This window comes from Candida tropicalis (assembly GCF_000006335.3).
Source record: "Candida tropicalis MYA-3404 genomic scaffold supercont3.4, whole genome shotgun sequence".
Taxonomy (NCBI): domain Eukaryota; kingdom Fungi; phylum Ascomycota; class Pichiomycetes; order Serinales; family Debaryomycetaceae; genus Candida; species Candida tropicalis.
This window is the reverse complement of record NW_003020056.1, coordinates 737,849-762,796: the sequence shown is the minus strand read 5'-3', so window position 1 is coordinate 762,796 and position 24,948 is coordinate 737,849. Positions and strand designations below refer to the sequence as shown.

The window sequence follows — 24,948 nt, the reverse complement described above, 5'->3', positions numbered from 1 at the left end:
CTTAGGTAACATAATAATAGTCAGCCATGTCGGCGTCTAGATTATCATCTACATATCATGGGTATATTCATTCTACTAGAGATGCACTTTTAGTAATACAAGAGGTTCTAGATAAACAATTGGAATCAGTAACGAGAAGACCCCATGAAAGAGAAAGAAGTTTAATCATTAAATCAGGTGCAGTGTTTGTTTTCATTGAGCAACAATCCGGTATTAAACGTTGGACTGATGGAATTTCTTGGTCCCCTTCAAGAATTCAAGGAAGATTTTTAGTTTATGGAGAATTGGACAAGAGAAGTTTGACTGACAAAGATGGGAAGAAAAAGAAAAAGAGAAAGTATGGCATGGAAGATGAAGATGTCAATGACAATATGCAACTACATCCAAACAAGAGTATCAGATTGAATTCAATGATTCTACCTTCTGGAAATGATCATACTTCTATGGGTCCCCATCATTCAACTATACCCGTGGCTAACATCCCGTCTAATGTTATACCTGCATCAAGTTCTTACAATGGTATTAATGATTATAGACCCAATTTGCTGAATGGTCCCTTAGTTTCTGCATGCATACTGCAGGACGGATTAGTTAAGAAAACAATTACCATAAGTACGACGAATAAAGATGTTCATTTTGAAAGACGTGAAGGTAAACAAACCATACATTTAATAAGTTATTATTCCAAGCAGGATATTGATAATGGAAGACTTCAACGTCCATCTGAATCTGATTTAAAAAATGTTCAAATCCATCCATGTTTATGGACAGCTGCTCAAGATAGTTCATTAGGTGGTAAGACTCCAATTGAAGATGAAGAATATTATGGTTTAGATCCAAGTATTCAACAAACCAATACTATGAATACCATGTCCATGGTTGCACCAACATCTGGTTCTAATAATGGTGCTAAGAGTTATTCTAATTATTCAAAAAATATCGCGAGGGTTTATAATAATAAATATTCAAATGTGGTTTCTGGTGGTCCTGGTGATGATAACAATAATTCCCTGGAGGTTCCATTTATTAATCCATTCCATCAACATTCATCTTCAACAAACCCATATGCAAGTCAAGTATATACTAATGCTTCTGTTAGTCCTTATAACACCTATCAACAACAAACCCTTAGTACTACGTCAAGTTCCCCTCAACAACAAATTAATCTTGTTCAACAGCAATCACAACAGCTGCAGCAACAACAGCAATATGGTCAATATACTCAATATACTACCATACCACCACAAGTCACTACAACCACATTAACATCAGGTAATGGTCAACAGCAACAACAACAAGGTCCTCCTCCAGACTTGTATTCTAATCAATATGCTACGTTTCCTCCTCCACAAGCTGGATCAGTCTATGGACCAATTTATCAGTATCATTTAACTCCAAACAATAACGCTACCACTAATACTACTACATCTTCATCAAATGATCAATATGGTGTCATGACAAGTTCAAGTGGAAGTGCGTATCATGCCAGTTCACACACCCCAAATACTGGACCTACCAATTCATCATCTGCCACAAATGGCGGCACCCCTTCATCATCATCTACAAATGTAACTTCAAATTCCACCTCGGTCAACAATAACAAAAAATTTAATACCCCAAGTACAGGCTACAGTTATGGTAATAATAATAACAACAACAATAATAATAATAATAGTAACACTAACCACAGTACAGTTAGAAACTCAACAGGAAGTAATGCAACAACCACAAGTACATCAAGTATCAGTGGACCAAGTGGTATGACGCCTGTAAATGGTGGAAATTCCTGGTTTGCTAATAGCGGTAATGGTGGTTATATTACTAGTTCCTCAACAAATGGAACGGTTCATTCAGGAAATAGTGATTACGATAATGGAAATAGTTCTACATCTAATGGTACTTCTATTGGTGGTGGTGGTGGTAGTAGTGGTGCTCATAATTTACCATCTTTTTCTAATGGAGTATCAGGTTTGCAGCCACAAGGTCAAGTTATCCCATCGTTAGTTACAGGTAATAATTCAGCTGCTGGTGTATCTTCAAATCATCATCATCATCAACAACAACAACAACATCCACACTCTCATCATGCTTATAATGTGAATGGTGGAACCAGTGTTGGTACAACCGGGGTAACTACAGGTGACGAATCTGGTGGTAATACATCAACTGGTCCATATTACACCACTGCAAATTGAATTTTATTTAGTGACTAAATGAAAAATAGAAAAAGAGAGATATTCAATGTTTATATTTTTGTTTTCGTATTGATGAACAACTGTTAATGTGAGAGATTTAGATATAATGACGTTATAATATATAGTGTGAGAATAAATTAAGTGTAATAATAAATATTAGAAAGAATAAATCACTGTAGTAAAATGTGTTGATAATGAAACAAAAACAACATCACAAAAAAATAAACAATCGCCCATTAGTAAGAATATTAGTCATGGTCAAATTTAACGAAAAAGAAAAGAAAAGAAAACTAAAATTCCGTTCGGTGTTGGGTATATGACAATCATCCATCTTGTGTATATTAACAGATAAGTGTTCATAATGAAGGAAAAAAAAATGACTAGCGAAAGATGATTCATATGATGAAAGACTCATGATTTTCAGTTACGATAATACCATTGGTGGGTAAAAAAACCAAACATCGGTATTAAACAAAAAAGTAGGTACACATAAGGCGGAGTTAACATGGTTGAATATGATTTATTAAAGTTAGTGTTGTTGCTGTTGCTGTTGTTGTTGATATTTCTATTACTAATACATGAAATGAACAATGAGCATCATCGCTAATACTGAATAAGTAAAATCAAATTATTGTTATTGATGGTTATAATTGATTGTTCATAATCATGCATAATGTACATGAATTTAATGTAAGACAAAACTTAAGCTAAAACTAAAGGTTATGAGAATATTTCATTGTCGTCGAATCATAAAATAATAGAAACTAAAAGTCCAGAGACTATTCTTGACATGACCAAAAAAAAAAAAAAAAAGAATTCTAGACACACTTGTGGGTAATGTACTTCATGTCATTGATTTATGTTGTATTGATTATATTGCTTGGAATTGTCCGGGATTCCGAAGTTCATTATTTGCTGTGTATATACCCGAGAATGTGATTTTAATCACCCTATATATATTTCAAAGTTCATTAGGATTTAACTTGATGAATAGATCAATATGGGTTACATCTCATAACAAGTATACTTTCCCTGTGCTGTGATGATCTGTGCTATGGTGCGCCCTGCTGTTGTGTGTTGGTATCAGTGTGTGTTTATGCCGTGTCATGTGACCTGACATTATTATTATTATTTCCTGATTGATTATTGATCAAAATACACGGCCGTTCATTAAAAAGACCAAAAGAAGGTTAGTATGAAAATGAAATTAAAGTTTATCTTAGACATTACACAAAACCGCAAAATAAAACCCGATCTAATTAAACTTTTTTAGACTTGCCATTGTTTCAATTGAAATGGGCAAACTTTAAAATTATTATATTTTCAATTTCAATTCAAAATACTGTATACAAGAACAACAACAACAACTACTACTACTAAAAGTATAAATTAAACATTAACCCCACGTGCAGAGCCAAAAGAATTCTTTAAAAATTTAATTGCTATAACCCATGTTTTATTTTATGAAAGGCTGAGCTACCATGTTGCCACTGAACAAAACAAATAAATAGGTCAACAGGAACTGGATAACGTGATCAGGATTAATTATAGTAATTACCCACTGCCGGTGGTTGTTTCAATCTAGTGAGAACGAGTGATTGAAAGTTTGCACGGCTTTATCTTGATGATTGTTTGTTCCTATATACCCTCTGAGACATCCAGGTTAAAAGTACTATTTACCAACTATAAGATCATGATTATTTAATGATAATCTTAATCGAAGAAATAATCAGAAGAAAATTGGTCCTGAGTGCTTTTCAAAATATATAGTTCCTATCATCGCTACTTCTTGCCCTCTCACAATGCACGATTTAAACCTGTCATTCTCTCTGGGAAAGATCATTTCAATATATATAATATTCTGGTTATGAGTGATATCCCATAATTAAAAATTAGGCCATAATATATAAAATTATGATTGCAAGTTTTAACATTAACATCATTAACTTCAATCTTATTCAAATTCTAGGTGCTCTTGAGCCAAAAAAAGGTTAATCCTAAATGAATGTAGCTATCAAGTTTAACATGTTAAAGTATGTATTTACAACTTGTTCGAATTTATTCTTAACTTTAGACAAATGCCGATATCTAAGAAATCTTAAGTTTCAATTCGTTATCATTGATGTGACTCTTGATGATTTTTCTCTTTTTAAAGATAAAAAAAGGTTTTGAATATTTATGCTTTGATATGAAAGGCTTACTTTAACTCTCTCCTATTTTTCCCCTGTATATGGCTGATTGTAGTTTACGAAGGAAAGTACAGTAGTCATCAGCCGTGTGTATTTAAAGTATGGAGAATCATCACTGATCATATAGAGAAAACAGTCATTCATTTACAGCAATTCTAACTATTACAATCATCTATCCCCGAGATGATAACGAAGATTAATTTGGGGGAAACTTATGGATCTTTTCTTTTTTTTCTTGCGTTGGGGGGGGGGGGGAGGACAATCAATTATATATCAAACGTATGTTAAATCGAACATTTTTGAAAACATTCTACATAGTGGCAAGAAGTAACGTTATTGATCATAAATAGACTTTAGGAATTCATGATCAATTTGCCACATCAAAGTCATCCATGTCGCTACTACCATGATGAGAGAAATAGAAAATGACTGCAAATTGAATTATTTCTATATTTCTTCCACATTCCCGGATCCTGCAAAATTTATTTGCGTGTGTGTGTGTGTGTGTGAATGGAAAACGTTGCTTATCCAAAAACGTATTCTGCGGCAATTTAAATTTGTCAGCCAATCAGATCGCAGGAAAATGCCCGCCGGTTACTTTGAAGAAAAAAAAAATGCAAGGGCGTGTAATCCCGGGACCAGATTATTCACGCACCAAAAGAAATTCTTCCGTGGGTGTAGGATTTCGCCCGCAGCGTACCAATCATACGCGGTGATAGGGGAGCACACACGCCCAGCAAGAAAGGAAACCTTTTTTTCTAATCAATCAATCAACGTTGCGTTCTTTTTTTTTATTTTATTCACTCGCTTCTTCTCAATTGCTTTGAAACAGAAAAAAAAAATTTTCTTTCACTTCTTGTTACTTTCTTTTCTTCTTGATCTTACTTCTTGTTGGTTAATATTTTTATAGATCTTATAATTAACTATTCTTAAATAACTATTCACAATGGCTGAACCAAAGATCCCAAACTACACTGTTAAAGATTACGCTTCTTTTGCCTTGGCTGGTGCTATCGGTTGTGGTGTCACCCACGGTGCCATGACTCCAATTGATGTTGTCAAAACCAGAATCCAATTAGAACCAACTGTTTACAACAAAGGTATGTTTGGTTCTTTCAAACAAGTTGTCCAAAGTGAAGGTGCTGGTGCTTTGTTGACCGGTTTAGGACCAACTGTCTTGGGTTACTCCATGCAAGGTGCTTTCAAATTCGGTGGTTACGAATTGTTCAAAAAACAATTTATCGAATACTTGGGCTACGACACTGCTAAGAAATACAAGGACTCTGTCTACATTGGTTCATCTGCTTTGGCTGAATTCTTTGCTGATATTGCTTTGTGTCCATTGGAAGCTACCAGAATCAGATTGGTTTCCCAACCAACTTTTGCTAACGGTTTGATTGGTGGTTTCTCCAGAATCTTGAAAGAAGAAGGTGTCGGTTCTTTCTACAATGGTTTCACCCCAATCTTGTTCAAACAAATTCCATATAACATTGCTAAATTCTTGGTTTTCGAAAGAGCTTCCGAAGCCATCTACGCTGCTATCCCAACCCCAAGATCTGAATTGTCCACTGGTGCTAACACTGTTGTTAACTTAGGTTCCGGTATCATTGCCGGTTGTGCTGCTGCTATCGTTTCCCAACCAGCTGATACTTTGTTGTCCAAGGTTAACAAGACCAAGAAGGCTCCAGGTCAATCCACTGTCGGTTTATTGGTCCAATTGGCTAAACAATTAGGTTTCAAGGGTTCTTTCGCCGGTTTACCAACCAGATTGGTTATGGTCGGTACCTTGACTTCTTTACAATTCACCATCTACGGTTCTTTGAAGAAAGCTTTGGGTTGTCCACCAGCTGTTGCTTTGTAAATAAGTTTATAGAGATATTAATAATTCTTTTACTTCAATTATTTAAAAATATATTTTATACATATGTTTATTTATTAAAATCGTCTTGTATCGACAATTTTTCTTCTTTATGGTCCCTTCCATCATCTCTGCCACACATTCTCTCATTGCACATCTCGAGAAACGGTATTTCTTGTTTTATAACCGATGGTCGTGTGCTTCCCAATAAGTATGGTAGCAAATTTAATTCTTGAATTTGATCCACCCATACAAAGTCGATAAACTCTCACCAATGAATTGTAGACAATGGGTTTCTCGAACGTTTTCGAGAATATATTCTATATTGTGTGTCAATTTATTGGTTATATAGATGTTAGACAAAACAAGGCTGTATCTGTATTTGATTGAAAGATATTAAGAATGACTATGGTTATGCCAAGATTGAGCTTATTGAATTGACATAGCCATTAATATTAACCCAAATTTTTCCAAGTTAATGAACAAGAATAAGGCTAAATCTTTTCAAGCCTCTTATTTGCTAAGGAGAAACCATGGGGAAAAAGAAATAGAAAAAAAAAAGACATCATTCATATTGTATATTGGTTAATAAACGACAGAATTATAAGAATAGGGGTAGCATAATAGTTTCTCTTTGTCCTTCGAGATAAATTAACTGCATTGCTCGGATATTGACTAAATTAATTGAAATTGTTAAAAAAATAATTATAACCATTACGTATTTGGGGGAGGGAGAGATTCAAAATATCAACTTTACAAGTTCTACATTCATCGATTATTGTATAATATATATTGTTTTTTTATTTATTATTTTTACAATTGCTATTTCAGGTGTAAATTTAGTAATTAGTTCGTCATTAATATACTAGAATTGATGCTCTTCTCAGAAATTACGTACATACACGTGCATAGAATAGTTTACATGATACCAAGAGCAATCGATGGGAGGGTTTCTCTTGTGAACTGATTACAATCATTTCTTGAGTATCGGCCGTGGCGGTGTGTCGGAGATGTTTTGAGAAGAACTTTAATTGAAAAACAGATGATGGTGATGCCGATAAATTCGGAATGGAATTTCTGGGACTACACCTATTATAGAAAGAAAAAGCTAGTTCTAGAAGAATAAAGTGAAATCGAAACATTAATGATTTGTAAGATTTTGGTAATACTAATTCATTCAACAATAACACTAAGAATCTATAGCAAATTGAGTTCCGGTAAATAAGGGTTGGATTTACGTAATGATTAATTTTTTTTTTTTCCATTATATATATTCCAAGATCGGAACAGTTCATTCCAGATCGCATCGGGTATACCCAAATGAGCCAATTTAAGACATGAAATATCCAAATTGAGGAATCAACGGATAAGAAGCAAAAGTGAAGAAACAAAAAATATGGTTGCTTTAATATGCATTTTAATTAATTCTGGAACCCGAAAGTTGCACTAAGAATATTTGCCGCCGCCTTCGGAAGTAATGGAATTGAACTTTCGGGGTAGCAAACAGTACATACTGAAGAAAAATTAAAAAAAAAAAAAAGAAAAAAAATAAACTATGCTATACTAACCCATACATATCCTATTACAATAAATCTACTTTGCGATGACCTTTTTGACTCACTCATCCCTTGATAATCTTGAGTCTATATAAATGGCATTAGATCTGTCAAGTTACTTTTTTTTCTTAAATTTGAAATTCTTTTTTTTTTTGCAATCATCAACGAATAGTTTTTAAAAGTTTCAACATCACTCACAATGAACACTTTCGCAACTTTATTATTCACTTTAGTCACCTTTTTCTTCCAAGTTGAAGCAGCTCCATTTGTTTTCACCCCAAGTTCTCCAATTTTCTCCTTACTTGCCCTTCACAATGGAACTATTACCAATGCCAATGTATTAACTTTCAATGGTACTGCCCTTAAAATCGGTACTAATGATTTCCCATTCCTTGGTAGAATTGATGCTGAAGGTGGTTATGTTTTGCATGTTGCAGCCACTAATGAAACTACCGGTACCAATAAATCAGTTCCTTATACTGTTGTTGTTGATGATGAAACTAGTCAATTAGTTGTTGTTGAAGCTAATTCATCAATTTCTAGTGCTGAAGAATTCCATCTCCAAAATGGTTTATTGAGTTACGCCAATTCTACTAAATTTATTGTTTGTTCAGATGCTCCACTTAACAGAACTTTGAACACAACTGGTAGTGGTTTGGATGTTTACTTCAATGGTGCTTCAAATTTTAGTTGTCCATATGGTCAAGGTACTGAAGTTAGTTTATTAGCTTCTTTCCTTGCTGATCTTAGTTTCAAGAGAGATATTGCACCAGCTGCAAGTTTCCCAGTTAAGAGAGAATCAAATGGTTTGATTGCATTCTTTAAGAGATTCTTTTAATTATTATAATTCTTCGTGATCCGTTTAACTTCTTTTTCAACCTTCTTCTGTTTCGTTCTATATTATCAATATATGAGATTTTATACCCCGTTGCAATTTAATTTGGTTTGTCATCTGTTGTAAGTAAACAAGACCTTTTACTATGTTTGGCAAATCTTGAAACAGATAATACACAAGAGATATCTCCACTCTTCATCAGAGTAGATTGTTTTTGTAGATGAAAAGTCGTATAATGCATATTATGCAAGGAATATTTAGACATGAAAATTAAAACCCCTGTCATTTGATACTATTACATAAGCGTTTTCATTAAGCTTAAAATTACGAATTTAAAATCATTCATTATAATTCTACACAGTTTACAGCTCCTCTTTTCTAAAATGAACCCCGGTAGTTATCGGCCCGAAAGCTATCCCATTAGTAGAAGAAACTTTAAGTGTTCCTCGAGAAGCACAAGCAACAAATGATGATACACTCTTATGTTCACTTGGATGTGTAATACCTTCTTTATCTTTAACAAACAATGGGTTTGATCTAACAGCATCCTTTTCTTTCTTCAGTGATTTGAAAACATGAGATAACTTCTTATTCCGTTTACTGTAACAATAATTGCAGAAACATATTGAATAATCTTCACCATATTCTTCTTTATATAATTTCAAAGTATAATCATACCCATAATCTAGAGTTTTCTCTTGTACTTTATCATTATGATCAATCACCGTTTGACATGGGCTGTATTTACAATCCCTGATATATCCATATAACATTAACTGATGTGTATGCCATACCAAGTCTATATCCAATGTGGGTACTAATATTTTATCTGTTCGTTTAGTCATAAGTGCAAAAAATCTGTGATATCTATCCAAGGATTCCAATAAGCCTTCTTTCAACAAAGGTGAATTCAACCAATTTAGTTCATTTATAATGTTCCTAAATTTTTCTTGACGAATGACACATTCAACTAAATCTTCACCAATTTGTACACCACCTTGAACTGTTAAACTAATCATATTAAAATGTTTATAATTACCAAATATAATAGATTCTTTGACTTTTCTTTTAAGAGTAGGAGAATCTTTCTCGACTCTTTGAATAATTTCATCAAATGTTGGTTCGACTAATTCTGGAGTTCCCGCATTTAATTCTCGAAATACTTGTCTTGATGATTCAATAACAGATTCTGATATCTTACTGCTTAGACTAACAGGGTCTATATCAGTAAATCCTGGTGCTGACAATTCTTTTGAACAATATTTCAACGATCCTTCTAAAAGTCTTGGTTGTTCAACATCATAGTCTAATTTAATTTTTAATAATTGATCATGGGTTATAGTCAATGGTGTATAATTATCATAAATAATATTATTAAACTTAAATCCAGTATTCTTGGTTAAAAAATTCCCATCAACGAAATCAGTCAATTTTATAGGTTTCGATATCTTCATTTTAGTTCGTGGACAGTACAATGTTACAAATTGTTGACTCAAATCCACATCAAGTTCAAATTCATAATCTATTATATCTTTAGCATATTTCCCAACAAATGCCAAATACTTCTTCTTTTTCTCTTCAGGAACTTTAAACTCATAACTTTGATCATCAATATATGAATTAATAATATGTAATGGAAATGGATAATTGATAAAATAATACATATCAAATCTTGCAAAAATATCATAAAATGACATTGGATTCAACATAAATGCATGCCATACCATAATCACATCTAAAGGTGGGGTTAATTCATTTGTCATTGATGTAAATTCCTGATCTCTTGGATCAACACCAGTTAATTTATCTATTTGGATTATAGGCATCAGTGATTTCAAAGCAGATATGAAAATAATAAATCTTTTAACAGAAATAGTTAAATATAATCTCCACTTTTTATCTCGATCCATATCATTCATCAAACTATCATCAGTAAAATTCTGTTTTAATTTCTCAAATGCTTTTAATAAATTCAAATGGGCTATAATCTCCGTGATATTAGGAATGAATTGAGGTTGTTGAAAATGATTCTTTTTAATCTCTTCATCTTTATCAAGGGTAGAATAATTATAACTACGAAATTGTCCATACTTGGCATATTCATTGCATTCTCCAATAGGGTAACTGGGAGGAATAGGTTCTTCATACGATGGTAATCCATCCATAGTGCCAATAATATAATTAACTTTCTTTAATTACATGACTTCTTTATCATAAACAATTCAACAGTTAACAATAGAAAAAACGGGGGAGTCATGAAATTTGAATTGATCTGCAAATAATCATTTCTTGTGTCACGTGATACAAAATGTTTTTTTTTTCCACAATTTGACAATCCATTTCAATTCCCTTCACAACCATCAATGGAATGACAAAGATGGAAGTGACTCCTTCTGTATTTGCAAAAATGTTAAGATTCATGTGGTTGGTTGCATGGAATATGTTTTGTTTCAATATGGTCTTCTTCATCAATATTCCAAGCACAATAATATATAGGGAACTTTACCAAGAGTCCAGAGAAGACCCATTCATGTACCAATATATATGTCCAGTCTGTAGTACCCTAACGATAATCTAAAACTGTTAATAGACCATCGTTAATCATTAGATGTACTGTTTTGCTGATCTTTTCGATAAACCTACCATGATCGACAACTGCGATATCTTTCTGACGCCTCGTTTAAATTGCACAGGGCACAAAAAAAAAAAAAACCATAAACCTTTTCCGCCGTGGATTTTATGTTAACACCTCGTTAAAGAATTCTTAAACCCGTCAGGAAATTAATCAAACAATTTTTTTTTAATTAATAATTCAACTTACTTTCTCCTTCTACAACAACCCAATAGATAATGACCACATCCATTGAAGAAGTCAAATCAACTATTAAGTCAACAGAGTTGAAAGATGACGAAGCTGAAAAACTTGCCAAATTAATCAGTTCAATTCCTGATATTCTTAGCAAAGTCGATAATCCAGAATATGATGAAATTTTTGGTCATAGAATAAACACAAGTGATAAACAATATGTTAATGAGGCAATTCGTAATGAAATATTGTTGAAATTCTTAGCTGCTGATGCATATGATTTAGATTTGGCAATTAAAAGAATAATTCAAACATTAAATTGGAGAAATGAATTTCAACCATTAAGTGCTGCATTTGATGAAACTTTTGATGATGAATTAAATGAATTAGGTGTTGTCACTGATTTCCTGAAATCTAAATTACATGTAACTACTTGGAATCTTTATGGTAATTTGAAAAATCCAAAGAAAATTTTTGAAAAATTCGGTGCTAATAATAAAAATGTTGAATTGCCAGGAAGTCAATTTTTAAGATGGAGAATTGGATTAATGGAAAAATCTTTACAACTTATTGATTTCACAAATAAGGATAATAATAGAATTGCTCAAGTTCATGATTATAACAATGTTTCTATTCTTAGAATTGATCCAGGAATGAAGAAAGCTACCAAAGAAATCATTACTATTTTTGGTGATAATTATCCTGAATTGTTGAGTACAAAATTCTTCATCAATGTTCCATTGCTTATGGGTTGGGTATTTACATTTTTCAAAACCATTGGTGTTATTAGTCAAGAAACTTTGAACAAGTTCCAAGTTTTGAATCATGGCGATTTACTGGAGTTTTTCAGTAAGAGTGAATTACCAAAGAGTTATGGTGGTGAAGTCGATCAGACTTTATTTAAACTTGATATTGAAACTCAGATCAAGTTGAGTGAATATGGTGAAGTTATTTTGAAGAAAGTTGGTGACGAAGAGATCAACAATATCAACAACGAAGTAGAGTAAGTTGAATGTAGTTTTGACGAATAATAAACCTAATTTGATATTAATAGAATCTAGTGTTGTGAAAGAATTATCGTAGTTGTATCACTGTGGATATAACCAGACGGCTAGAACAGTATTAACACAGGACGAAATTATACTACCACCACAACTACAAGATCATCTATAAAACATAAAATATGCATTGAAGTAGTTCAAAATAATAATCAAAATAAACTCCCCCACAAAAAACATTATATCTTTGAAATATTACTACAATCAGAACTAAAAGATATCATCACCTATATACGTTACTTTTTCATTGCCTCGAAATCATACATCTTCTTGTTGTTTTTACCATCATACTTGTGTGGATGTTCTTGAGCATATTCAAAACATTCCAAAATACAAGACTTGAGGTTTTCCACAGCTTGCCGGCTTACTTGGAAATGGAATGCAATTCTTCCTCCCATTAGCTTAACATTATATTTAGTTCTTCCCAAATCAACAAACAATTTTGGATCCATACGATTAGCTTTCAAGTCAATAAATACAAAATTTGTATCAACTGGAGATTCAAGAATAATTCCATGTTCTTTACAGAATCTACCAACATCTTTAGCCATATCATGGGATTTCTTGATTTTTTGCGTATTATAATCCAAGGCATGGATAGCCATGGTTGTCATGAGCCCAGCTTGCCTTATACCACCCCCTTGTTGTTTCTTGAAATGAGTGGCTTTGGTAATGAATTTTTGATCACCAACAAGGATGGATCCAATTGGTGCAGCAAGTGATTTGGATAAACAAATAGAAACACTATCGAAATATTGACAATATTCTTTGAGTGAAATACCAGTTTCAACTGATGCATTGATTAATCTAGCCCCATCTAAATGTAATCTGATTTCATGTTCACGACAAAACTTGCTAATTCGTTCAATTTCTTCAATTGGCATTATGATCCCATGTAAAGTGTTTTCCAATGAGATTAATTTTGTTGGTGCAGCATGAATATCCCCATCGTCATAAGTGATGTTATCCAAGATATCTTCAAGAGTTAAATAGTCTCCGTTAGCTGGTTTGACTGGATGAACCATGGCTTGACTCAAAGTAGCCAACCCAGCCGCTTCATGCAAATAGATATGAGAACGATAATCACACAATACACTGTATGGGGGTTGGACAAGGTTAGTTCTAACACCAATTTGGTTAGACATGGTTCCACTAACACAGAACAAAGCTGCTGGTTTACCGGTAAGTTCACACATTTTACTTTCTAATTTCAAAGTAGCTTCATCTTCAAGATATACTGAATCCCCATATGTAGCATTAAGGAAACCATCTTCAATCATGGCCCTGGTTGGAACAGTAAAGGTATCACTTCTGAACTCATTAAAAGTGCTGAAAACTTCTTCTTCATCCAATGTCATAGTAAAAAGGAATAAACGAAAATGAATAAAGATAAAGGAAGATAATAAGGAAAATAGTAAAAGAAAATAAATAAAAAAATATTAACTACACTTGTCCTGTTGTTGATACTTATAAAAAAAGGAAAAAGAAAATTATTACTCATACAATAGTCAGATGACACAACTAACTTTGCATGTTCCCTTCTTTACTATAATTCTGTAATTGAGAAACATCTCCTCCTGCTCCTCCCACTTCCTCCTCATCGGTATAAAATTTCTCAATGTTAACCCGAAACACAAAGTTTTTCCGCGCGAGTTTGTGCTGACGTTGCTTTTTATTTTTTCTTTTTTAAGGAAACTGTCGCCAGAAATTTCTTTTTCCTTCCACCACAACTTTTGTGCAGTGCACACCCTTTCAGATCGCCCTACAAAACCACCGCACTCATCGTACAGCACCACCGGACTTTGCCCTTACTAAAAAAAAATTCAAAATCCTAAAAACGCCCCCCCCCCCAACGTCTTCTAAAAAGAATGCCGCAAGGACACCACAGTATTGTGATTTGTGTAACTAAAGTGGTTGTTGTTTCAAACAAAAAACTCGGACGTTCACGGGACTTCTAAGTCACGGGATTGAGTGGAGAAATTTCTATCAAAGAAGTGTATCATGCATTTCAAAGATCTTTATTTTACAAAAGTTTCTTTTTGTTAAGAAATTTGCAGCAATATCTGTATTGATGACAATGTTTAATTCTGCTTCTTCTCCTCTATGTTGAAGGAACTATACAATCTATAAAACAAAAACTACTACAAATAATACCTCCCCATCTAATGACCCATTTCTTCTTCTTCTTCCTCCTCTCTTACCATTGTGCTTCCCCATTTTCAGTTACATTTCCATCAATTGCTGAATTTTTCTCTTCTTCATTTACATATTTAGTTGGCGGCAAATTGGTTTGATTAAATCCATAATTACCATTGTTACTGATGCTAATACCGAATGGTTCGAAATCGGAACTATTAGGAACAGCCCCAGCACCACCAAAGTTGAAGCCGTGTGAGGAATTGTTGTTGGCAGTTGAATTGGCAGCAATATCATTTCTCCAAATTTGGGAATTGTTGGAAACATTTCGAACATGAGAATTTGGATTAAGTAATGAGTTTTGAGTCTTATCATCCAACCATATGTTTGCTGACTGTGAAGGAGTCATCAAAAATCCACTTTGTTGCGTTGATGGATTAAGTAAATCATTTGAACTCAAATTTGTAGTACCCCAAACCCCGTCATTCAAGTTGCTTTGCGATAATGATGGAGAACTATACCTGTACAACAAGGAATTATAATCACCATAATTTGGTATCAAGTTGGCATTGTCATTGGCATTGGCACCGGAAGCATCGGTAGGATTATTACTTGTTACAGAAGCACCATTTGTAGTGCCAGTGCCAATGGTGGTGTTGTGAATCGGTAATGGGGAATTAATACTAGTAGAATAAATAGTATCGTCGTATGGGAATCCTTGAAATTGGGAGTTACCAGTAAGTCCATTATCAACAGTAATCAATGGGTTGGAATTGGCAGTGGCACCACCATTGAGATCGAAATTACGAACAGCGTTAATCTGCTCTAAACTAATATATGGCTGCAATTGTGGTTGCTGCTGTTGGTCTGGAAGATAGGTATTACTGCTATTGCCTACTAAATAATCATTGCCCAACAATTGAGGTGGAATATTCTCTGGCAGTTGTTGCTGTAAATGTTGTGTAATGACCTGTTGTTGTCCAAGAGGTGAACCTAATCCATCACTATCTGATTCTTCTTTGGAATAAACATTGCTGTAATGATTGTAGAAACTACTTGTTTGTCTATTATGATCTTCGACTGGGGATAAATTTCTCTTACCGTTGAATTTAGGTTTTGGTAATGCGTTACTAAATCCACCAAATTCAATAGAAGCTTGATATTCAGTCATTTTAACTGGTTGATAATTCTTATCCAAATTCATTCTGGCAAGTTCCAAAGCTTGATGGATGGATACAAATTTCTTGATTTCTGACCTAAATGCCTCTTTCCATTGCTGTTCAAATTCTTGGTATTGATTAATTTCATGCATGATTTCGTCTTGCCATGCTGGAATGAGTTGCAATATTTTTACAATTGCATCAAAGGCTTGTTTGGTCAAGGAACCATCCTTGTTAAAAATGGATGCATTGTTTGCACTGTTATTGTTACCTCCGCTATTTTGTTGCTGTAATGTCTGTTGTTGGGCAATAGAATCCGGTGGGGTGTTGGAGTTTCCGGATTGATTGAAAATTTCAACTAATGGTTTCAATTGATTCAAAATGGAAATCAATTCTTTTCTTTCAATTACTAAATTCTTCAAGTTTTCTTCAATTTTTTCCATGTCTGCTTTATACTGATCAATTTGTTGTCTAATTGTAACAATTTCTTTTTTAAATTTAGATTTGTCTTGTTCTTCACTGGCCAATGCTTGGGCATTTCTATCACGTAATTTCTTGATTTGAGTTTCCCGTTCCTGGGCTTTTGTATTGAATAATGCTAATGAGTTTTTTAATGTATTTAATTGAGTAATTAATTTTGATTTTTTAAATGTTAATTTATCTTTACATTTTTCCAATGTCCTTACGTCATTATCCTTTTTCAGTTTATTATCGGTTTCTTCATCCAATTCATGCTTATACAGACACAATTCTCTTTGTAAGTTTTCAAGTTCTGGAGTAACACTTGATTGGTATTGTTTGTATTCCAAATTAATTTTAGTTAATTCATTTTGAAATTTCATCACATATGCATTCAATAATGATGCATCTTTAATGGTTTTGATTTGATCTATAGTGATTGATTCCAATGTATAGTCATCGGAAATCTGGGTAGTATCAATAGATTCTTTGACACTAGATTCTAAAGTATCAATATTGACTTTTTCATCAAGGTTGTTAGGATCACATGTTTGAACATACACTGGTTTGGATTGTGATTTGAAATTAGTAATTGAATTAATGGCTATAATCTCAAGTCGATAAAGTTGATGAGGAGACAAGTTGTTTAATTTACATGAAGTAGAAGTCAAAGTTGCTGCTTCTTGTTCATTTATGACAATGACATAATACAAATTTTCATCATATTTAACTTCAATATCCCAATGTATAATAATAGATGTCTCTGAAATGGAATCTATGCACAAGATTGGAGTATGAGGAATCTCAATGTTTAAATCTTCTATTAATTTCTCCACGGGAGTTTTCAAAATCAGGTAGAACCTGTATAATAGCCAACAAATAGAAGGTATCACAGTTAATAACACCTCTATCATGTTTTTGGTATAAGAATCAATACAAGTCTTTGCTTGAATTTAATGGTCGTACTACTTTATTTGTATAAATATTGCTAACAGTGGAATTTTATTTTATTTTTTTTTTTTTTTTTTCTTCCGTGGATTAAAATTTTTGTTAAAGAAAAAATTTTCTCTAACATAAAAAGAAAAATTGGTGGTCGTGTGTGGTGGCTGAAAATTTCACCGATCTTGTTTGATATTTTGTGATCCGATTTCATTTAACGATTCGATGATTGTTGGGGAGGATATAACCCAGCACAACAAGATATCACCAGATGATAGAGAATCCTACTATGATTTATAATGTATTTAAAACTCATGTATATATATTTTTAAGAAAAGACAAATAACGAAGAAGAATAAGAAAAAGAAAAGTACTATAATGAAATATGGTATGAGCTGAGAATACAATGAAAACCTCCTTTAAAGAATCTTCATTTAGTATCTGGTTGGAACATCAGCAATCAATTCAGTGACTTCATCTAAATCAATATCAGTGATGGATTTGATAAAGACACTAAAGTCGGTGTTTTCGTGAACACCTGCCAAACCAGTTCTGACATTCAAAAGTTTTTGAGTCAAATAATCAGCATTGGAGAATCCATACAAATCAACATCAACAGATGTATGTTGTAAAGAACCCCAGTGAACTCTGGCTCTAGATGAAGTCAAATTAGCAATAGCAACACCAAGAGCAGTAGTGTAAAGAATACCTTCAGAACTGTTATCAACATAATCAGCTAATCTTTGAACTTCCTCTTCAGTATAGTTGGTCAAACCTAATCCTTCTTCAATAACAGTAGTTCTAATAAAACCAAGCAAATCATCACCTTCATAGTTGGCAATTTCATTAGCTAAGTATTCACCAGAGTGGGTAGCGTTGAAAACAGGATCGAAATCTCTTGGACCTTGAAGGTTAAGAACCAAACCACCAGTTTCGTGATCAGCAGTAGCAATAACAACAGTGTCAACATCGGTTTCTCTAGTAAAATTCTTAACCAAACCAAAAACTTCATCATATTCAAGAGCTTCCAAAGCATGGGATTGAACACAATTTTCATGACCGGCATGATCGATTCTAGAACTTTCAACCATCAAGAAGAAACCTTGGTCAGAATCCTTTGTATAGTTGGATAATGCATTCAAAGCAAATTGGGTTTGTTCAACCAAACTTGGATATTCAGCATCATCACGGTCAATTCTATATGGGAAATTATCTTCAGCAAATAAACCCAAGAATGGTAAAGTAGCATTTCTACCTTCATCATAACTATCAAAACCTTCTCTGTCACCAACATAAGTCCAAGTACCGTTATTTTGAACTTCTTCAATTAAAGATCTGTTATCTGGTCTTTTACCACCATCATTAACACCAATGAACCAGTCTCTACCACCACCCAAGATTAAATCTGGGATGTGACCCAATGGGTGAATTTCACCAACCAATTGTTCAACAATTAAATCTTGATCTCTTCTAGTTCTTGCATGGGCAGCCCAAACAGATGGAGTAGCATCACCAACAGAAGTAGTAACAACTAAGCCAACAGCATAACCTTGTAATTTCAAAGCTTCACCAATGGCACCAACTGGGTTTTGTTCAGGATCAACGGAAATGTAACCATTGACAGTTTTTTTACCAGTAGCTAAAGCAGTACCAGCAGCAGCTGAATCAGTAATATAAGAAGAATTTGATGAATGTCTTTGGGTACCAATTAAATGACCATCTAAATTCAATAAATCTCTTCTTGATAAACCTTGTTCTACTTGTCTATAATTTCTGGCTAAATTAACACCACTTGGTCCAAAACCATCACCAACTAAGAAAATAATGTTTTTCTTTTTTGGTTGGGAGTTATCAACTGGAATAGCTTCAACATTGGTAAATAAATACAAGTATACAGCTAATGCTAAAGTTGAAATATTGATTAATCTTGGGAAAATGAAAGCCATTGTGCAGGAGTTTTAATAATTTTGATTGTGAATCTGGGGAAGTATAAAAATATCAAGATCAAAAAGTATTCGGAATAAAAAGAAAAGAAACAATTGACTATTTATAATTCAAAGAGATGCATTGTAGTTCAGAGAAAAAGAGTAAAATATGAATTAATTAATTAATTGTGGTTCATGGTAGTGGTGGTTCATGGTTGTGCCAGTGGTGGCAGTGGTTGCGAAAGAAATTTCACACCACATGGGCCTTCTCCCCCAGATGCAAACAATGGTGAAATGCAACCCAAGAAAAAATGAAAGTAAATTCCTTTCTAATTTAAAAGTCAAGAAAATTATCACCATTTCATTGACAATAAACAGCAGAGGTTATCATTTGAAAGATTTGTCAAGATGGCCTGGTCCCATAAGATCGGGTGTGGGAGATTCACTGTGTTGTGTAGTTTATAATATCACCAACTCATTCATGATCAAAAGAACAATGCATAGAACTAGAGACTCACACGAGTGGTTTCAGCACAATTGAGTAGTTAAGTAGTTTGAGAGAGAGAGAGAGAGAGAGAGAGAGAGAGAGAGAGAGAGAGAAACAATAGGAAATAGTGAATTAATTTATCCGCTTGAAATCTACTAACCTTCTCCTTTAGAATTGCGTCTTTTTGCCTTGATCTGGTTAAACTTTGTTTTCCAAAGTTTTTGTCATTTCCGATATGATTGTTACATGCATTTCGACCTGTTTGAAGAATAAACTGAATATAAATTAAAACACATGGGCCATGTTTATACTAGTTGATATTTCTTGGCCCAATCAATTATTATTATTATTATTACCCCTATATTTCTAATAAGACGCATACATGTGCCCCTCCCCCTCGGATGTAATTAATAACCATACCATCGGAATAATGATCGACGGATATAAATCACTTGACGATTAATAAGCAATTACATTCATCATTGAAATGAAATTTCCACTAAAGAATTAGTTGGTAGTTTAATGAAAAGCAGCAATATTTTTGTCTTTCTTTTGTATCGTTTAGTAACTTTTTGAACTCAACTAAGAAAAAGACTTCTATTGTCATATCATTAATAGAAGACGGAATTGTATTACTGAAGCACGTTTTCGATTCATTCAAAGTCTAATTAGTCAGAATGTTTATTCGATGAAAGGCGGTAATATTAATCTAACTATGTCAACATTTTGTCGTGTGCCTCACCAATGGAGATCCTTGTCTTGCACCAGTTAATGGAATATTCAACACGACTGGGACTAACCATTTTATCATAGGCTCATGGAATTCCTGTCTACAGGTATTAAATTTTTAAATAAATAAACATTATGTATTAAAGAAATATAAAAAAAACAGATGCTAGAATTCTTGGTAAATGTTACTGGAATCAAGTCAACTCATACACAATTAAGTATAAACTATAACCTATGAGCCTCAGTACCTATTCCATTCCATGATATCATCGCGTTAATTAGAATTATTTTGAAATTCATTTAAGTGAATTTAATTCAGTATTTATACTCCCAAATACTCAATTATTGGTTTAAATTTTTTCAAAGAGTATGAATTAAAGTCAGACAACTCCTCGACTGTACATATACATGCTAGGGATTACTTCGCCATCATGTGAAAATGTCCTCTTGCTAATGACCACAGATGATAGCAGCATGAATGATAACATGTTATTTCATTTTGGTTATAACTGTACGTTAACAATTGAATGATTGTACTATACATGACAGTGCTTATAAAGTGAGGTAACTGGTGTATGTGGTCCTTTTTAACTGTCTCAGATTTATGTAAGATAAAGTTATTACAAAATCGCAAAAGCAATGTGATGCATGAACTCAAGGTGTATATATTACTAGTTTAGATGTAATATAGTAATCATAGAACCAACATACAGATTGTAGATATTAATTCTTACATTGACATGAATCAATGTTTAACAGGTCCCCCTGTTATGTTTTGCATTTTAGTTATCTCCGAGATCTGCGCGCGTGTATGGAAATTATAAACTCCATGATCGGCATTGACTGAAAATCAATTCAAAGGATCAACCAAAAGAGAAAAAGCAAAAAACCCGTCAAACTACGTGTTACTTATTCATCTTTCTTTCTTTTTGATTAGATATCACGAAATATGAATTACAAGAAATATATCAACTATTCAGCTATAAATTATCTAGCATTTAATTATGCTGGGTTTGCATGTATTGCAATAATTGTATTTCTTACGGCAACTCAACCTTTTTATATTAAAGAAGTTATTGGAATTGAACCTAAACCTGGTACTTCAAAAGATAAAAAAATTGGACATATTGTTGGATTATTGGGATTTTTTGATGAATTAACAGCAATGATTGTTGCTCCTTTATTAGGGGCATTAAATGATAATTTAAATATTTGGAATTATAGTGGATCAAAAATTATTCAAAGTTCAAGTTTTTTAATAATTGCATTGTCATTATTAGGATATGCTTTATTTTGTAAAAACCTAGTACCAGAAATGTTTATATTTAGAATATTATTTGCGATTGGTGTAACTGGTTGTATGAGTATGGTTACTGTTGTACTTAATGAATTAACAATATCCGATTTTGAATTTAGGAAATTTTTATTTTGGAAACCAAAACCTTTGAATTATTTACCCCTTGTTGATGAAAATGATGAAGATAATGAAGAACAAGTTTTAGTTGTGGATAAGAAAAACGGGAAATATGCTGGGATAATGGGGGTATGTACTGGATTGGGAGCAATTTTTTCAGTTTCTTTATTTGTTACATTACCAGTTAAATTTGTTGATAATCACGATGATTGGGAAATGAAAGATGGTTTGAAATATTCATATTTGATTCTTGTTGCATTTGCTTTGATTTCATTTGGTATATTGTTTATATTTTTATATCCAACTAAAGGAGATTTAGAAATTGATGAAGTATCATCTAGTAAACAATCATATATGGAATTACTTAAAGAAGGTTTTGAATTTTCCAAAACTGACAAGCAAGCTCAATTGGCATATATGGGAGCATTTGTTGCTAGATCCACAACTGTTGCAACAGCCATGTTTATCCCATTAATGGTTTATGAATGGTATTATAACATTGGAGAATGTAAAACAGGAAATGGAAATTGGGCAGGTAAGATTTCATGTCATGAAGGTTATGTATTTTCAGCTATATTAACAGGTGTTGCACAAACTGTTGCTTTGGTATCTGCACCGATTTGGGGATATTTGGTTGATTCTCCAAAATTTGGAAAGACTAAAACATTAGCATTATCTGGTGTAGTTGGATTAATTGGTAATTTAGGATTAAGTTTAATAAACTCAAGTTTTAAACAGTACAATCCGAAAACCGCCATTTGTTTCATTAATGTTAGTATCATTGGACTTTCACAAATTGGGTTAATTATTAGTAGTATGAGTGTATTGAGTGGTATTCCAAATGCTCATAACATTATGGGTTCTTTAAGTGGATTTTATAGTTTCTGTGGTGGTATTGGTATTATGATTATTAGTACTTTGGGTGGGTTTTTAAGTGATTATTGGATTTTAAGTCCATTCTTTATTTTAGGTTTATTCAATTTGGCATTAGTTGCAATTTCAATTCGTTCTTAGACAAGTCTATATCAACATTAGAATTAACACACAAACATCTAATATATTTATAAAAATGCTATTAAAACTTATTAATTAAATGAATAATAATAAAAAAAAAAATTAAACTAAATGCAAACCAAAAATATAAATATAAAAAAGAAAAAGATCAAGAAAGTAAGAAAAAGAAAAAAACAACGATTTGAACCTATATATAAAAAGAATAGAAGAATTTATTATACATCTTCACGGAATCTTGACAACGAATTATTTGAGCCATAAACATCATTTCCATCGCCAAATATATTACCTGTTCTTTCATCACCAGGCATTATAAATGAATCATAATCGGAAGGATGGAATTCACCATCACTTTCATCATCCATATCATCATCATTATATTCTGAGCTTGAAATATCTCCACCTCTAGTAATTGGTTTAGATTCTTCATTGAAATTAAAATCATCTGGATGTGCTAATGGATGACCATATGAATTCATTCTTGTATGCATATTTTCAGATCCATCAATCGATTGAGTAGGTTGTGAATTTGTTCCACTGAGTGAATTTGATCTAGTTGATTTATAAAGTGTAGAATTTCTAGCATTTGAAGATGTATTTCTTCCTGAACTTCTGAAAATTGAATCAAGATTATTGGAATTTGTAACACCACGATAAACAAAATCATCTTCTGAATCTTCGTAATTTCTTCCATTATTATTCAAATTATTCGACATACTTCCGTATCCTCCAGGAGTATTAGTACCATTACCAGCTTGTCGTTCTAGATCATCGGCTGATCTATCCAATCTACTAAATGTACCTGCTCCAACACCAGCAGCAGCGGCACCTCCACTAGCTAATAAATGTGAATTTGAACGACGGGCGGCACCTCCACCACCTCCTCCACCATTTGGTGAATTTCCACCATGATTAAACATTGAAGAAAACCAACCAAATTTAGATTTTTGAGTCATTTCAGCACCTGCATTATCATGATAAATATTTTTATCTTCTTCCAATGTAGTATCTTCATCATCTCCTCTACCACCAACAATTGCACCGTTAAAATCAGGTTGTTGATTAGTTAAATTATTTCTTCTTCTCTTTTTCAAAAATAAGAAAAGAACAACTAATGCACCAATAACAATAGTACCACCAATGGACCCAACTAAACCTCCAATTAATTTGGAATTACGTTCAGCTGTGCTTTGACCACCAGTGTCAACTGCAACTTCAGCTGAGGTTGGAATAGCAATAACTGTAGTGATGGTAGTATCTGGGTGTCTTATAACAGAAGTAACTGATGAAGTGAATGAGGAAATGGTAGAATGAGTATTGATAGATGATGATGAACTTGTAATTGAAGATGAAGATGATTCGGTGGATGATGATTCTTCAGAACTGGATGATTCACTAGTTTCTGAAGTTTCAGATGAAATACTTGAAGGTTCTTCTGAAGATGATGATGCGAAGGAGGAAGATGAGGATTCTTCAGTAGATGATGATTCTTCTGATGAAGAAGTGATAGTTGAGGATTCTGATGAAGATTCCGAGGAAGAACTTGATGATGGGTTGGAACTTTCACTGGATGAAGAAGATGATGATGATGAAGATGGATTTTCGCTGGATGTGATTTCCGACAAGGCAGTAGAACTTTCTGTGGATGAGGTTTCTGATGATGAGGAGGAGGATGAAGATGATGATGATGAGGAGGAGGAGGAGGAGGAGGAAGATGAGGAGGAGAAAGAACTAGATGTTGCTGAGGATGATGATTCTGTACTTGACAGAGATGATGTGGTTTCTGTAGATGAAGATTCTATCTCACTAGATGAAGGAGTAGTTGTAGTTTCACTTGAAGATGAAAATGTAAAGGACGATGAAGTTTCGGTACTAGAGCTGGAGCTAGAGCTTGAACTTGGGCTTGTGCTTGAGCTGGAACTAGAGCTGGAGCTGGAGCTGGAACTAGAACTAGAACTGGAGGATGTTTCTGTTGAAGATGAAAAATTATCTGTTGAACTGGTTGTATCACTGGAACTAGTTGTGTCAGTAGAACTGGTGGAATCTGTAGAACTGGTAGTATCTGTAGAAGACGTTTCTGTGCTGCTTGAAGTAGTAGAAGTTTCAGAAGATGATGTAAATATAGGAGAAGAGCTTGAGAAATCATGTAGAACTCTCTAAACTAGTCTCTGTGGGACTAACAAAAGTA

General features: G+C 33.3%; 12 protein-coding genes across 12 annotated transcripts; 6 read left to right on the top strand and 6 right to left on the bottom strand. All coding sequences in view use genetic code 12, as the record gives it.

Annotated features, from left to right (window-relative positions):
- Positions 1–26: 26 nt before the first annotated feature.
- WOR1 (transcription factor WOR1) lies at positions 27–2,195 on the top strand (the record flags this gene model as incomplete). Its single annotated transcript, XM_002549002.1, has 1 exon — positions 27–2,195. The coding sequence occupies one exon, from the start codon at positions 27–29 to the stop codon at positions 2,193–2,195; it is 2,169 nt and encodes a 722-aa protein (XP_002549048.1).
- A 2,595-nt stretch (positions 2,196–4,790) lies between these two features.
- CTRG_03344 (uncharacterized protein) lies at positions 4,791–5,294 on the top strand (the record flags this gene model as incomplete). Its single annotated transcript, XM_002549001.1, has 1 exon — positions 4,791–5,294. One exon carries the CDS (start codon positions 4,791–4,793, stop codon positions 5,292–5,294), a length of 504 nt encoding a protein of 167 aa, XP_002549047.1.
- A 36-nt stretch (positions 5,295–5,330) lies between these two features.
- MIR1 (Mir1p) lies at positions 5,331–6,245 on the top strand (the record flags this gene model as incomplete). Its single annotated transcript, XM_002549000.1, has 1 exon — positions 5,331–6,245. The coding sequence occupies one exon, from the start codon at positions 5,331–5,333 to the stop codon at positions 6,243–6,245; it is 915 nt and encodes a 304-aa protein (XP_002549046.1).
- An 887-nt stretch (positions 6,246–7,132) lies between these two features.
- On the bottom strand, positions 7,133–7,549 carry CTRG_03342 (uncharacterized protein; the record flags this gene model as incomplete). The annotated part of the gene is made up of 1 exon (XM_002548999.1): positions 7,133–7,549. One exon carries the CDS (start codon positions 7,547–7,549, stop codon positions 7,133–7,135), a length of 417 nt encoding a protein of 138 aa, XP_002549045.1.
- A 448-nt stretch (positions 7,550–7,997) lies between these two features.
- Positions 7,998–8,636, top strand: CTRG_03341 (uncharacterized protein; the record flags this gene model as incomplete). The annotated part of the gene is made up of 1 exon (XM_002548998.1): positions 7,998–8,636. One exon carries the CDS (start codon positions 7,998–8,000, stop codon positions 8,634–8,636), a length of 639 nt encoding a protein of 212 aa, XP_002549044.1.
- A 359-nt stretch (positions 8,637–8,995) lies between these two features.
- On the bottom strand, positions 8,996–10,798 carry CTRG_03340 (uncharacterized protein; the record flags this gene model as incomplete). Its single annotated transcript, XM_002548997.1, has 1 exon — positions 8,996–10,798. One exon carries the CDS (start codon positions 10,796–10,798, stop codon positions 8,996–8,998), a length of 1,803 nt encoding a protein of 600 aa, XP_002549043.1.
- Positions 10,799–11,483: 685 nt separating this feature from the next.
- Positions 11,484–12,446, top strand: CTRG_03339 (SEC14 family lipid-binding protein; the record flags this gene model as incomplete). The annotated part of the gene is made up of 1 exon (XM_002548996.1): positions 11,484–12,446. The coding sequence occupies one exon, from the start codon at positions 11,484–11,486 to the stop codon at positions 12,444–12,446; it is 963 nt and encodes a 320-aa protein (XP_002549042.1).
- A 287-nt stretch (positions 12,447–12,733) lies between these two features.
- CTRG_03338 (threonine aldolase family protein) lies at positions 12,734–13,855 on the bottom strand (the record flags this gene model as incomplete). Its single annotated transcript, XM_002548995.1, has 1 exon — positions 12,734–13,855. One exon carries the CDS (start codon positions 13,853–13,855, stop codon positions 12,734–12,736), a length of 1,122 nt encoding a protein of 373 aa, XP_002549041.1.
- An 839-nt stretch (positions 13,856–14,694) lies between these two features.
- Positions 14,695–17,166, bottom strand: CTRG_03337 (uncharacterized protein; the record flags this gene model as incomplete). The annotated part of the gene is made up of 1 exon (XM_002548994.1): positions 14,695–17,166. One exon carries the CDS (start codon positions 17,164–17,166, stop codon positions 14,695–14,697), a length of 2,472 nt encoding a protein of 823 aa, XP_002549040.1.
- A 459-nt stretch (positions 17,167–17,625) lies between these two features.
- Positions 17,626–19,137, bottom strand: PHO8 (Pho8p; the record flags this gene model as incomplete). The annotated part of the gene is made up of 1 exon (XM_002548993.1): positions 17,626–19,137. The coding sequence occupies one exon, from the start codon at positions 19,135–19,137 to the stop codon at positions 17,626–17,628; it is 1,512 nt and encodes a 503-aa protein (XP_002549039.1).
- Positions 19,138–21,281: 2,144 nt separating this feature from the next.
- CTRG_03335 (uncharacterized protein) lies at positions 21,282–22,760 on the top strand (the record flags this gene model as incomplete). The annotated part of the gene is made up of 1 exon (XM_002548992.1): positions 21,282–22,760. The coding sequence occupies one exon, from the start codon at positions 21,282–21,284 to the stop codon at positions 22,758–22,760; it is 1,479 nt and encodes a 492-aa protein (XP_002549038.1).
- Positions 22,761–22,975: 215 nt separating this feature from the next.
- On the bottom strand, positions 22,976–23,716 carry CTRG_03334 (uncharacterized protein; the record flags this gene model as incomplete). Its single annotated transcript, XM_002548991.1, has 1 exon — positions 22,976–23,716. The coding sequence occupies one exon, from the start codon at positions 23,714–23,716 to the stop codon at positions 22,976–22,978; it is 741 nt and encodes a 246-aa protein (XP_002549037.1).
- Positions 23,717–24,948: the final 1,232 nt, after the last annotated feature.